Source organism: Corvus hawaiiensis, chromosome 1 (assembly GCF_020740725.1).
Source record: "Corvus hawaiiensis isolate bCorHaw1 chromosome 1, bCorHaw1.pri.cur, whole genome shotgun sequence".
NCBI lineage: Eukaryota > Metazoa > Chordata > Aves > Passeriformes > Corvidae > Corvus > Corvus hawaiiensis.
Window position 1 is genome coordinate 19849097 of NC_063213.1, and position 16059 is coordinate 19865155.

General features: G+C 35.4%; 1 protein-coding gene across 1 annotated transcript in view; it reads right to left on the reverse strand.

Moving 5' to 3' along the window:
• The window catches only part of MALRD1 (MAM and LDL receptor class A domain containing 1), a 234883-nt gene that overhangs the window by 162272 nt on the left and 56552 nt on the right, over positions 1 to 16059 (reverse strand). Inside the window, exons 17-18 of the mRNA XM_048323783.1 lie at positions 14607 to 15019; positions 418 to 505 (exon numbers count right to left, since the gene is read on the reverse strand). Coding sequence (XP_048179740.1) covers positions 418 to 505; positions 14607 to 15019 — 501 coding nt within the window. The remainder of the gene's footprint in view (positions 1 to 417; positions 506 to 14606; positions 15020 to 16059) is intronic.

The following is a 16059-nucleotide window of genomic DNA, read 5'->3' on the forward strand; positions in this document are numbered from 1 at the left end:
ATGACAGGTTGCTCTATCACCTGAACTACTTTTGTGCTGTCACGTGAGAGCAATTGGCACAGTAAGTATATTAGGAATTATTGGGGTGGAAAGCTGTATCAAACTGAATAGGATGAATAAAAGTTCAGTTCATTTACACACAGATGAGTTTCTTTTACCTTTTAGGAATAAAAATCTCAAAGAGTATGGAAGCGGCACACTTCTCGCTAAGGGTCTCTTTTGGACCTTACATGCACAGCAGAAACTATTTTGTGCTGATGCCTGGATATGAGGGTCTGAGAAGCAGGGAAACAAGTCTGGATTTCCTTGTCAGGCATAGTCACAGTTTAACCTGGTTTATACTTTTCTAGTAGCAATATTTTCAAATGACAGCAATCAATCAGCTCACAGGTCAGAGATGTGCACTTCAGCTCTTACCATTGTAAAGAGTACAGCCCAGAAAAGACACATCATCAAGTCCAATGTCTCCAGTGAAACCATCTCCTACGGTACCTTTCACCAAAATCTAGGAAAACACAAATTACAAAAGCATTTTTCAGTGTATAGTAGACTTCCACTTCTCATTAAATATTTCTTACGAATTGATAGAGGAGTCATTTGCCGTGTTTCACACTTAAAATGAGATTAAATTTATTCTAGGGGATATATTCTATTTAATGACAATTTATGAAAGAGACTAATTATTATCAGCTTTCACTGGTGGTCACATTAATCACAGCGAACCATAACAGCATGGTTGACTTTACAATGGTGCAAATGCACTGAAACATCACTGTGATATAAAATGATGGCAAGACATTATCATAAGTGGCATGTTATGATTACCTCCTTTGGTATTTATTGCAATGACATTAATCATGATTAAATATAGTATAAATATAGTATCATTCATTTGAATAAATTATAGACTCTTATGCAAACTCCTGAATGATGAAAACAATTAGGCAGGTAAGAAATGATCTATGGAACCTTTTAAAGAAAAATATTCTACCATTTCATTAGAGTTGTCAATGCTATATTTGTTTCATTATTGTCTACTGCCAATGAATGGGAGAAGTTAGTGCTTGTGAATACTTTCTGGAAGACTACATAAACCTCCTGTCTTCTGTCTGTTGCTGAGTGATAAATATCCAGCAGGTGATTAGTGAAAGATTTGGTGAGAATATTCTTAGTCTGAATAATTAATAAATCCCTATTTTTAAAAATAATAAAGCCTTCTCGAGCACACACTTTGAAAAAAGGTAAATGTACGTTTTTGCTCATCCAGTGGAATTCAAACACTGTTATTTCTTCACCATTGTTTTAAATACTTATTTCACATACTACACACACACATTCAGCTTCTGAAATGCTGTATAAAATTTCTAATGTATTCTTTCAGTTTTTTCCTCACTTCAGTATAAAATTCCTACATAGGAATGAAGTATAAATAATGGCAAAAATATGACAATAGTGCTTCAGAATTCTTTTAGTTCTAATATTTTTGTTGTAATTTATTTATGTGCAATTTTATTTGTAAAGAAAGGTTATGATGAACAAGAACCATTTTTCATATGATATGTACACAGAGCTTTTAAGCATCACACTTGAAATTTATTACTTAAAAGATGCAAGAAATGGCCTTAACCTTTTAAAAGTAAAATAATATCAGTCTGGATACGTTATCACTGACAAATTAGTTTCTGTTATTTTGACGTTGCATGTGAATTTTAGATTTATTACGGATGCTGACATCACCAGAGTAAATAAAAATGATTACACTTCATTTATATATTACATACATTAGATAAAATAAATGAGTATGCTACAAGAAGATGGATATATGTCCCATACTATGGATATGCTCCAGATGGGTAATTTTAGACAAAATATATTTAATGTGAATGACGACAGTAAATGACAGCATTGCTTTTTATTGCTCTCACGTCAGTATGAGATTCTTATTTTTCCCTCAGAATACCCACAAATATTCTCTAATATTACCCCAGTCTTTTGGGTTTTTTAGATTAAAATAGGGACAGTGCTACAGTACTGATACCAAAAGCAATAAAATGGTTAGAAACAGGAAACAGGACAACCCAAACAATCTATTATTTGGAAATACCATGCAAGGAAATTTATTATTCCAAAATGACAAATCTCCTTCCAGTGTAATTTTGACTGGCAAACACACAGCAGTTAAAATATAATTTTCAGTTTTCAAAGTATGAATGACTATCCAATTGCAATTAATTACTTATTAATTACCTCAAATTCAGACAAAGAGGCAGTGAGTTTGTTTACTTACACAATTATTACTAAGACAAACCCCAATACCCTTGCAACTACATTAATTTTCCATGGGATTGGTTTGTGCACTGGTGGATATCACTGCTGGATGTTCAAGGAGCTTTTCTCCCCAAAGCTGCCTGTGCCCATATCCCCAGCCCTGACAGTCACAGGGGCTGAGGACATCCTTATGTAGCATCTTCCACCAACATTTCCCTTAAGAAAATTGCACTCTTACACCTTTAGCAGGAATATTTTTAGAAAGGGATTAAAAATATCCAAATATAGAAGTGACAGGACAAAGTTCTCTAGGGGGAATTAAATTGAGAATACCTCTATATTGTTATGATGATGATTATGATTGATTTGATTAAAATCTCCCCACCCAAATTGTTTTTTCTTCATTTATGCACTTGGGGAGTCCAATATTTTGACAAAAAGCATGAACTCATTAGCAACACAGAAAACGTAACAGCGGTGTAAGTATACACTTAGAACTGAAAATAAGACCAATTTATGAGTTTAGGGCCTTGATACAGAGCATAATTTCTCTGCAGCTGTGGTTAAACTTTGACCACTTAAATTAATTTGCCAGCTGTAATTCTGCAAGCTTCATAAGATACTGTTTTATTAAACAACTTCCTGGAAATTCACACCACATTTATTATTTGAATGAGAATAAATAGTCCCAATTTCACATTTTCAGAAGTCTAAGATCCAGACTCAATGAAATCTGTAAAGGTATCAAAAGGTATTCAACATAAAGAAAAGAGGGGAAAAAGCCCAGCTCAATGAAAGCAGACTGGATTAGAATGAAACTCTCTATACATAAAAGGAATGATCCCGTAAGATTTTGAACAAAATAGGCTTTTGAAGAGTGAAGTAACATTATGACAAGTGTGAATAGAGAAATTACAATGGGTAATATTGTTCTGTACAAATGTTCAGTTTTTATAGTAATGTTCATTTCTGTCACTAGCCAATGCCCACTGAAGGTTACCAAAATAAAACCTTAATTTCTGTACAAGCATAGTTTAAGATTGAATGGAATTAATTTCAAAACCTGTGGTATATTCAAAATTCGGAAGGTTTCTGAATGCATAGGAAATAGTGATATTAGTTCTAATGTATTTAACTTGTAATTTAGACAAACTATCTCAGGTATTGCAGGAGGTGTCAACAGTGTTATTTATTTATTTTATTGGTAGTTAGAGCATGCTATTTTGATTAGGTTTCTACAATGATTTCCAGCAAGAAATCACGTGATTTGGTTTGAACAGGAAAGAACAACACACAAATAACTGACAAAACGCTTTGTCTTTTTAAAAAACTTTTGTTGTAACTTACTGAAAGCAAATTAATACACATTTCACTGCATATCTCTGAAGCAAACTAACCCTATGTTGTAATGCTAGGGATAAATAAAGGAAATGATATGATTTATATATATATGTAATGCTGGTTTGGCCAAATTTAGAAATATATCCTCTGAGAGAAGGCAGGTCACCACCCCTCTCCCACCAGGTTTGGGAAAAATAAATTTTCTTCAAAGGAAAGTGAAAGAGATAAAAACTATAAAAAACTATTTATTTAACAAACACACGGGAAAAGGAAAATAATGCTAAATAATAAAATCTTTCACTGTGGAGAAAAAAACCTGGGAGAGTGTGCAAGTCCTCCCTTTGGTCTCCTCGGAGCTGGGGCTTGGCCCAGGCCCAGGCCCTCCGTGCTCGGTGGAAAGTCTTCCCTATGTGTTCTGATATTGAAACAGTCCAGTGGAAAAGGGAGAAAATCCGAAATTCCAGGGAAGGAAAAAAATTCAACTCTCAGTCTCTCTCCAGAGAAAAAGAAACTGAACCACTGGCCAGAAAACTGACTCGGGGAGCCACAAGCCGGGTGCCTCCTCCCTCCCCTGCCGCAGATGGAAAAACAACGCTATCTCTGTGTGACCTTGAACAAGCTGCAAACTGCTTTGAAAAAGTTTTGCTCAGTTTTTTGTTCCCCCTCTCAGGCTCAGTTTAGAGGCATAGAAAGGCACAGGAATTAATTTCTGGGCATAGGGCAGCAATATGAGATACACATCATAAAGTCACCCCAAGACAAATAACTTTTCATCAAAAAAGCAACAAACTCCTTATGAGGTGATGGAACTTTTGTAATTACAGACAAAGGTCAAGCCACAGAACCAAGCTTCAGAGCTCCTTTTTATTAAAATATTTTCATCTAATGATCCTGTCACAAGTCATGTCATAAGTCTTCACTGTAGAATGATTTTTTTAAGAATGCATGAACATATTCCTATAATTTCTCAAGAAGTACATTAAAAGGGAAACTGTTTTTCATGAGAACACAATTGTCTCAGAAATATTTTGATTTAAAAAAAATCTGAGAAATTTAGATTTAATTTTGAATTTTTGAGCAGTTATAAATTCATGTCAAATAAGATATTGATGGCTTTGATGAGTCCAAACATAGTATTTTATTCCTTCTTGGCTTTGTTTCTCTGCTTCCTCAGCTGCCATCAAAGGAGTAGGCACTGTGGACTTGAGACTGTTCCCCCAATCTCTCATCTAGATGTCCAGTGGTTGCATCCTGTCTACGTGGCACTGAACTGTTCCTCTGTACCTTCTGTGACACTCTTTCTTTTGGGAAAAAAAAAATGGGTGCCTGGGTTGTCACAGTGTGTTCCAGCTTTCAGATCTGTTCAGTGCCACATGGAACCCTTCTGCCCCCAAAAGCAAGCACAAGTGGAGACCAGGCATCAGCTTCTGGAAAGATTATCAACACTGGGTCACCACATCATTTTAATTATACCGATTGAAAAGCTCAAGATCACACTGCCCTTCTTCAAAGCTCATCAGCCCCTTTCGTTCATGACCATTGAAAATGCTCTAGAAATTAATGTCTCAAGACTTCAAAAGTTGACATACAGTCCTTTCACACAGGTGTCCAAATGAATTGTTACCAACACCCTTAAGGTTACACACATCAAATATGAAAAATCTTGCGTCAAATATTTGATGTTTTACAGTGATTGGTTTTATAAGATAGTGAAAAACCCTAGTTCTAGTTCAGTAAAGCACTTTATCACACTTCACTATAAGCTTGTGAACCCTCATTCTGATTTATGATGTTTTACACAGCATTTCTCTAAAGTGCAGGCATGAATCACATTTCTATCCTGTTTTAGACTATTCAGTTATATTGGTGGGATTAATAACTACATATTCTGGGAGTCTTTACTTTGCTGTGTTAAGGCCACAAAATTTCATTCAAGAGAAAAGACCCTGTTGTCACTCTGTAATATTAGCACTGGAAGAATTATTGCAGAAGTACTATATGTCAGTGCCTAAAAATTTCTGGTTTTACATATAAAACAACATGATTAGCCTGCCCACTTGGGAAACATCTATATAGCAATTATAATTAGGAAGCTATATCTAAACCAGCTTAAGTTCATGGTTAGTTTTTACTTAATCTACAAGGATATACAAAGTCTTCTTTCTTTTCTCCCAACCATAGTTTCCTTCACATTTTATAGGTAAGAAAAAAACCCCAAAACTGCAAAAAATAACAAATGGAAAACCCACCACAACTCTGTCTGTCTGAGTTACTGTATCAAATACCTGGGACTTATGGTCCTGAAAGAAGTGTTCCACAATTGATCATGATGACTTGTTATGACCTGAGTACTTCTGTCCCTCCCTTTTGTACAGTAGAGCATGTCAAGATATAACGGGCTACATAAAGGCATTTCCACATCTCTGTGTAGGGAAGCCTGAATTGGGTTGAATGGAGAGACTTGTATCTGACCTATGCAGTGCTTACTGATAAGGCAATTCATCCATGCTGAGATAAGGAGCATCCTAAGAGGAGACACTCACTGATTTCTTTTCAATGCTTATGAAAACATTTGTGGTAACAGTGAATTATCTTTTCAGCAGCAAATGCTAGTGAGCAAAGGGATCACTATTAGACCTTTTGCCTACAGATACGGACCTTTCCTGACCCAAAGGATTTTTCCTGACTTAGCTATACAGAATTTCTTAGCTATATAGAAATACTAACTTCCCAAAGTAAGAAAACAATAACATAGGGATATCACTGGAACATGTGAGCTGACACGAAATACTGTCTTCATTACAATTAATGAGAGTTTTGATATATACTTCAGTGGGAGTAGAATTTCTACATTGTTTCATAATTCTGCTATAAGCATACTCAATAAACAGAAAGATTATAAAATTTTTTTAAAACTCTCCGCTTGATATCAAGCATAGAAGTACATAAGGAAATTTAATTAAATCTTCAATGAAATACAGCTTTCCTGTAATCTTCCTGTTACATTTTCAAAGATGGCTTCTAGATCCAGCTAAGGCATGAGATAAAAGTCACTAACATTTTTTGTTTCCTTGCAGTTATCCAAGTCTCATTTTCCTGTTCAGCAGTTGCTGATAAGTAATAAAATAATATCAATAGGAAATGTGAAACATTACTCTTAATTTTCAGGAAAGCAAAACTCCTATCTTACATGATGCCCCTCAAGTTCAAATGGCCCAACACAGTTTCTCAGTGGGTTGTGGGTTTCTGAAAGATGGTGAAAACCTTTCATGACTTTGGGTTTTAAAGTGGGCATACTTAAATACATATTTAAATAAATATTTAAAATGTGGGCAGAACTTTAAAGTTCAGTAGTGAATAGAAAGGCTATTTTTACTTTTTGTGATTTCCTTTGAGCAGCCTACATGTAAATAGGGAAAAAAGGTAAAAAAACCCACCCCGGCCCCTTTTCCTCTCCCTTCTCAAGAAAAAACAAATTGCAAGGAAATGACAGATATGAAATTAAGATTACAATTTCCACTGGAAAAGGCATTATTAAAGACAGATTAGAAATTCTTATTCTTGGTCCTCTTTGTGCACATATTGTGACTTGACAACATCATGACAAGTCTTCCACAGCATATCAATAAAACAATAGCACAAAGAATAAACTATTTCTATTTTTAGAGTCGGTTATATTTTCATGGTATTAAGTATTCTGATAGCACTGAAAAAAGGCCACTATCTTTCCCAAAGACCTGAACTAAGCCCATGAAATTTTCTCTGAAGGTTTGTACAATATATTTTCCTGACTTCTCATGTGACTTGTTTCCACAGTTTTCTATGCTCTGAAGTCCATGTACCAAAAATGATAAAACTGATGTTTAGGAATGAGACTTTTATTAAAACTCATGCTCCTTTTTCCCCTTTGAATATACTGCATTGCACCACACACATTTTCAATATGAAAATATTGGAATCGGTACTTTACGTCATACTGTAGGTATTGAATGGCCTCCACTAAAGTTCACCACCAACCACAAAGTCTTAAGGTTGTTTTTCACCCCTTCCCACAAGTGCCCTGGTTCCCACATTGTCCACACTACATATATATTGTTTCTGGCCTAGATTGTGGACTAGTCAGGAAACCTGAGCAAGAGTTGTCCAAACTAGAGCCTATACAAGTTCTGCTTGACATATTAACATGAAATTGACATGAGATATGTCATCTTTTGTTCCTGGCCCACTTGATGCTGGTCATGAGGATGGCACATGGTGGAGAGCTTAGATCATACAAGTGCAAGAATTAGAGCTGCCATACCAAAGGCATTGACACTCCAACAGGACAGATATTGAGTAATCCACGATTTGGCCTGACATCAGTGACCTCTGGCTGCAACAGTTCACAGACACCCTGAAACCATCTCTGCACATCACAACTGCCAGGACACATCCTAAAAAGGCATGAGTGTTAAATACCAGTAACAGAGCAACCTTTTTGGGTTTGGGTATATGGTTATTGTTTTTGTTTGGTTGTTTGGTTGGGTTTCTTTCCTTTTTGTTTAAATAGCTTGCAGAATTGCGTAGGCTTTGCCCTGGGCTTCATACAAAAAGTGTTGCCAGCCAGCCAAGGGAGGTGACTGTGCTGCTCTGCTCCACTCTGGCGAGCCCACACCTGCAGTGCTGCATCCAGCTCTGGATTCCCCAGCATAATAATGACATGGACCTGTTTAAGAGTAGGTCTAGAGGAAGGCTGCAAAATCTGGTCAGAGCACTGGAACATCTCTCCTATTGAAACATCTCTCCTACGAAGACAGTATGAAAGATTTGAATTTAGAGAAAAGAAGGATCTGTGGAGACCTTATGGCAGCATTTCAATACTTAAAGCTGGGTCATAAGAAAGATTGAGAGAGACTTTTTACCAAGGATTATACTGACAGGACAAGGGGCAATGATTTTAAATTGAAAGAGAAGAGATTTAGATTGGACATAAAGAAGAAATTTTTTACAACAATGGGGAGAAATGTGCTAGTCAGGTTGGATGAGAATTTAAGCAATATTTTATGTAGTGCAAATGTCTCTTCCCAATCCAGTGCATTTGGATATTTAAAGGTCCATATTAGCCAATTAATAAAGACTTACTCCAGAGCCAACTACATAGCAAACTTTGTAGGTTTGCCTGAAACCACAGGCTGTACAATACCACACTGAAAACAAAAATGAGAAGGATGACTATAAACAGACTAGAAACTAAAATCACAATGTAAATGTAAAGCCCAAAGAGTACCATGCAACATGGAAACATGTATCAGGGATGAAAGAAGCCATCACACAGATCAAAGAAGAATAGTCAGAAAAAGAGCTACTGAGATGAAGCAAATATGTGTGGATATCCAGTTATTTGAAGTAGTATTGGAGGAGAAAGAAGCAACAAAAGCAAATGGTAACATTTAAAGGACAGTAAAAAAAAAAAAGAAAAAAAAAGAATTCCTGAATACTAATCCCAGCAGATTATTAGGGGAAGTACAAAGGATAAGAGTAGGAGAAGGAAGATGAGGAATGATAAATTGAAAATTGAAATTGAAGCTCTTTTTTGAGTGGAAATCCATGCTGACTAAATCTTTGTGTGGAAATTACTAGCAGGGAATGGATCAAAAGCAGTAACATAAAAATGGTCACAAGTGGGTATTAGAGGTGTAATAAATGTCTTAGATAAGTCCTTGATAAATTCAGAGCTGCTTCAACACCAGATTTTAATGAAAAATATGTATCCGACCAACTAAATATTAACAAACTCCTGCTGGTATGTCAAAACACGCTGAAATGAGGCCCTGAAGAAGGAAGCAAGTAGACAATCAAATCAAGGCAGAAGGCTAACAACACTTGACAATAATAAACCTGGTTCAATAAAGGTGAAAGTGACTGCAGAAAATCTGAAATCACAGTTAGAATATCAAAAAGAGTGAGCCTCCCAATGCACCAAAAGCTCTGTGCAGCACCGAGCCTCACAGCATGAGCACAGATGCACGGTGGCAGGGTCGGCCAACCAGCCAACTGCAGTGTGTGTCTCCCCACGGACTGCTGCCACATCCACAGCAAGAGCAAACCCAGCGTGCACTGGTTCCACCCAGACTCTCAGCAGGATATCACAGGTGAGAGGTTCGTAGCCGCATTACTGTGCTACTAGCCCTTAACAGACATTTCTTCTGATAATTTGCCAAGTTACTTACTGATTTCATTTGAAGTTTCTTGCATCCAAAACATCCCTCAGCAATGAACTGCACAATAGACCCTCCTAAAATACTACTTCCTTTTGCTTGGATTGTGTTACTTAGTGATTTCATAGAATACCTCTCATTCTCTGTATTCAGAAAAATCACTAAAAATCTTTCTCTATGAAGCTTCTTTGTGACACTGTTGATTAGATGTTTCTCTGCTAAATCTCAAGCATCTCTTTTTCTAAAGGGAACACAGTTTACCCAAGTGCTCTAGAAAGCATCAAACAAAACATTTCCACTTCTTTTCTTTTTTTCCCCAGTTTAATGTTACAAAAATATGGGTAAATGCACAACTACATTGATTTGTGTTCTTTCTTCCTGTGCTTTCCACACTAGGAAATAATACTTCTCCTTGGGACAATGAAGAGAAATGCACACTCTTCCAGAGAAGTTGCATGTAAAGAAGTTTGGTTGAGTTTGGTAAGCTCCGTGTTCTGGAATACACCAGTAGAAGTCCAGAATTTCAACCCAATGTTTATCAATTAATGATTAGAGATGATTGAAAAATTCACACAAGTTTGTCTACAAAAGAATTGCTGTTACAAGCCCCACTGAAAATTTCTCTCTGAGGGGCTGTGAAATGGGATACAAGATCTAAAACTTGCAATTTCCATAGTTTTGATGCTTGTTATGTAGGAAAAAAAAAAATTTCTTACTTGAAGGATATTATAGCAAACAAAGAAGACTAGTAAGTCATTATCTTGTCCCAAATTGGTAAAAAGGGCATTTAGTTTACTGTAAGTCTTCTCATATTATTCATGTATGAAATATAATTATCATCAGTAGAAATGCACAAAAGAAAGACATTACATACTGAGACCACACAAATTGCCACACTGGTCTCTTTTTGTTTGAAACAGAACCCCAACTCACTATAACAATAGTTTGTAAAATGGAATTACACCAAAAATTCCATTTACCACTAGAATTCTGAGTCTTTCATTACAGAAATGGCTGTTGGGGTGAGGTTGTTGATCAACCCACTCTTTTCTCAGAAAAGTAATTGCAAGAAACAGCAAGAATTGCAGAAATAAGAGTCATTTTTGTGATGCTGTTTCGCTTATTACATAGAAGATCATCAGAATCCCCAAAGAACAATTGCTATCTCATCTCACTGAGGAATGAAAAGAGTAGAGGGTGAAAAAGCAGAACAGCCTATGTGATTGTAACCTAACCCGCTTAGTATTTTATGTATGGTTTTTAGCCCTTCCTATCTCTCTTGACAAGATGAACAGTAACAGCCTGGATGTAAATGATGTATGTGCACTACATATGGATTTGACACCAAACTGATATGTCAAAGTCATGCTAAAAAACATAATACAAGAAGTACCTGTATAGTACAAAAAGATAGCACAACAGATAATAAAAATAGCAGTTGGAAAAATAAGGTTGTTTTATATTTGTGTTGTAATGCTTTTCTAGATTCATAGCAAATGTATCATTCTAATTTTCAATCAATATTCTATTCCTTTCTAAGCTAATACCTAACTGATAAAAATATTAAAATGATTATAGTGAAATTTTTTTGTTTATTTTTCTTTACTACTTGTAAAATAGGGAAATATCAAATGCATTTTATATCTACTTAATTGCAACATTATTCTCCTGATTTTGGTCCTTATCTTTCACACTTAAGTGGAAAAACCTTTATATTTGAAGGAACAAGGAAGATTTTATATATGATACTCAGAATACTAAAACTTTTAGTAATGATACCAAATATAGCATTAATAGTTAACCATGTACTTAAACAGTGTACTTGCACTTTTAAATTTCATAAGAGCCAATGAAGAAAAAGCAAAACTTATCTTTATAAACTCATCACAAAAGGATGATAGACTCCCTTATGTATAACTTAGATTTTGAAGTATCAAAATCTATAACAATCTTTGTTTACAGAGATAAACATATATTTGCAGATTAGCAAAAAGTGAATAACTGTATCGGGGGTAAAGATAATGATTCTTTTTTAACAATGTGTTTTGCAATATAGTAAAGTTGCCCTAAGTCTCTTAAGACAGACATGGAAGGTATGTGATTTATAGCATGATGAAAAGGAGACTACAGTGTCCAAAAGGATTGAGATACAGAATTTTGCCATTTTTCACATATCATCATTTCCTTTTCTGGATCATCAGAAATCTGAATGAATAGAGCAAGCTAAGAGAGCAAAATTTTTCTGAAATGTTGAAATAGAATCTTTGCACTTTGTTCTGAGAAGAAACTATTTTAGATGCGATTATTCCAAGGAAGATAAAAGCAAACACTATTCATCATCAATATGACTAGGTTACCACAGAGAGAATCTTATTTTACTACCTTTTCAAGTGTTTATCTAAAAACATGTAGGTAAACTTCTCAGGATGAAAATAAATGCAGATCAAGTAAAGAGACAAGGACACTCAACAGTGGGGTTTTCTCATGTTGAAACAAGTATCTCATATAATTAAAAGGAATAGTTTATAAGAAATTTATTTTTAACTTGAATTTTTCCAACTAAAAGAAATTTATAATTTCTTGCCAATAATATCCTTTGCAGAGGAAGAGAAATGAGATCAATAAAGCTGCAAAATTTTTATAAGCATGTGTATTTGGGACCATTTTTACTACTTGTCCATAGTAGTATTTGACAGAGGTGCTTAATTTTGTCTCAGAAAACTGCATTCCTTTCAATTAAATAATTTAGCTCTTAATTTACCTTTTCCTCATCCAGCTACTTCCATTGTTCTCACTGATGTCATATTTAACACACTGGTGTAAAACATCTGATGGAACAGCAGCAAATGTCACCATGGTTTAATGGAAGCTAGAACAAAGCTGTCCAGACAAAATTAAGATTCTGAGGCTTACTGGGAGCTGGTGTGAGCCAAGGGAGTCTGCTATTGCCTTTGGGTTTCTGCCAGAGCATTCACTTAAAGGGCCTATAGTTTCATACCTATAGAGTTCTAAACTTTCAAAATTGAATCTGTCTTTCAAGAGGTTCTCAAATGCCTTTCTTTGCTGCTTTGAACTTTTGGCTGAAAATTCCTCCTTTTCGTAGGAGTTGGTGTATAGGCACAATTGTTTATATACTCCCAAAGTTGGCTTCCCATGCTTAGCAAATAAACTGAAAATGTGAATTTGAGGGATTTCCTATTTATAGTGATTATTTCTTGGAATGTGGTAAACAAATGACCTACTTACCTAGGGAGGGAAGAGGAAGAGGAGATAGATGTATGATTATCTCATACATTTAGAGGAGAAAAAAATCAAAATTAAGGTCTGACTGACACAGAGATCAGCACTTGGCAACTTAGTAGAAACAGAACACGACTTGCTCTCTTCAAAACTTCTGAGTGTGGAAGTGTTGTAGGTTGTGACAAGGCAAGCTCCATTATAACATACACAATACACAATAATGAACATTAGTCCTTGAACTCTTTCTTCAGAACAATCAAACTTACACCTCATGCTCCTCAAAAATGACTATGAGAAACAAAACTACATCAAAATAATATAAGATCTTTGAAATTCCCTGCACAGAACTGGACAAGTACAACAGAGAACCCTACAACATTAACACGTGAAAAACATCTCAGTTACTGAATAGACCTTCCTAACTCTCAGGGGGTCAAATACAGGATATGTAGGTTTATAGCTCTTTAGATAAACCACTAAACATAGAAGGGGAGGGGAAGGGAGGGGAGAGGAGGGGAGGGGAAGAGAGGGGAGAGGAGGGGAAGGGAAGGGGAAGGGGAAGGGGAAGAGGAAGGCGAAGGGGAAGGGGAAGGGGAAGGGGAAAGGGAAGGGGAAGGGGAAGGGAAGCTAAGGGAAGGGGGGGAAGGAGGCTTCGATAGCATTATGTTTATATGCCTTCATATTTCTACAAAATATCTTGACAGAAAACGAACACTCTCCTTCCAGGTGCCTCTTTGCATCCACAGTAATATTAATGCCTTTTCCTCCAAAGAGGAGAAAACTTCTCTGTACTTAAAAATAGTGTTTTGGGAAATAAACATGAACAATCTAAAGAAAATATTGCACTATATCAGATTTAAAAGGAAGGTGGAAGAAGTTTCTTTTTATAATATGGTGGGAGGGAGAGGGGGGTGTTAATTTTATGACCAGTTGACAATCAAGCGAACTAATGTCTCCTCTAATAACCCAGCAGAATATCCCACTGGAACAAACAGATCTCACACAGTGAAAGATAAATAATAGATACAATATTTAAAAGATGAGAAAATAAGTCAATATTTATAGCTGTAACTTATTATAATCCTATCTTTCTCCAAATGATTTTTGACTCTTAGTCTAAGCCAGCAGCCAAATATTTTGAATTGATGTATTTACTGGCATTATATAATTAAAGGTTAATTTGTAACTCTTGAAAAGTAAGGCAGAGCAGAGGATATTCTTTTGAACAGTCTTTACATTAATGAATCAAGCTGTTTTGCAGTAGATTTGGATAAGATTTTTTCACCAAATCCTTGAAAAATAAAACCAGTATCTATTTTAAATAACACATATTCAAAACATTAAAATTAAGAAGTTTAGGGGGAAAAGTTAATGTAACAACAGGAACAAAAATATTTCACATATTTCCTCAAAAAACCCGACAAACAATTTAAAATTGTTTGATTGGACAATAGTTTGATCAGACAGTTACAAATAGCTTTGAGATTGTGTGGTCATTTATATACTCTCAGTGTTTTACGATGCAGCAAATAAGCACTTCACAACCTAGACGGATCATACCTGAAATGGCTTAGAACTGCTGATGAAGAGTGTCTGTCTGATCCATCTGTTTTCTTGATTTCCAAACTTGTACCACAACAGCCATCCCTTAGTATTACTCACAGTTCTTTGGAAGACTGACAGCTTATAAACTTCTTTTCCAAACATATGATAATGAAAGCGGAAAACACAGGTTCCATTGCCAGAAGGGTTGAAAAGAGGACTAAGCAAAACTGCTTTATCTTGGAATTGGCGTGGCTCAGAGGATTCCAGGTAAAGGTAGTGTCCTCTGGCTGTGCCTGTCGTGTGATCCTTTAATGGGCCTGTATTAACTGTGGGGGTTGGACCCTGGATTCTGATCCAGTCAAAGTCATCCTCTACATCCTGCTCCCAATTGCACAGCCCATTCTCAAAGTTACACTGTAGGTCAGGGTCTGAAATGTAAACAGAACAGACCGTCAAAAATAAAAAAACAGCATCAAAAGGGGATAGTGATTTAATATACTTTTTTTATCCTTACAAAAATTTATTTCTAATGTATAGAAAAAATGCATATCTACTTCTCCTTGAAGACATTCCCCTCTGAAGGATATATGTACACTTGTCTGTACATAAAAAAATTATTTTCAATATTATCTTTCAGTATATATCTGTCAAATTGTACTTAATTTACTGAATAAACAGAACTGTGAAAAAATTATCCATGTTATTAATTTTTATGTACTATTAAAATTAAAGACTGTAAAGTTCTTTAACTGAAAGTGAACAGATCAACAGAGGTTAATTAGATGAAATAAACCACACCATACTGTCTTGTAGGTATGTGTGATAAGTGATCTAATGTATTTTTGCGTGGGAGATGTAGTCCTAAAAACACGTTGTGGTCTAGATCTTTATTATCCTCAATAATATTAACACGATAGCTTTATCAAGGCTAAATCAAAGAGTTTATAACAGAACTGCGCTTTTTTAATTTGACACCAAGGCAAAATATATTGATTACTTCTAATATTAAACAATAAAATGTGTCAGAGGTGAACTTGCATTCCAACTTTGCATCTGCTTTTCATAAGCAGTAACTGAGATTATAACAATTTTTTTTAATTGAGCTGTTGCATTTAATGATGTTTAAAACTTCATCTCAAATCTTATTGCAGACCTCAAAATGGGTTATAAAGAGGATAGACATTCCACAAGCAGAAAAACTAAGACAAGATGGAAAGCCTTCACTTTCTTTTAAATTTAGAGCAGTTGATATTCAGCAAATATTACTGTAGATAGATATCACCTCAACCCTGTTTCTCAAACTGATTGTGATTTGCATAATTTAGTTACCTCAGGAAGTGATAAAGCAAATGCTAGTTAATTTTATTTTATATTAATGTTCTTGAGTTCTTAAAATTGATGAATGCACGCTTCAAGGGAAAAACCATCAACAGCACCCTTCAGCACTCAAGGTGAATGTCAAAAATTT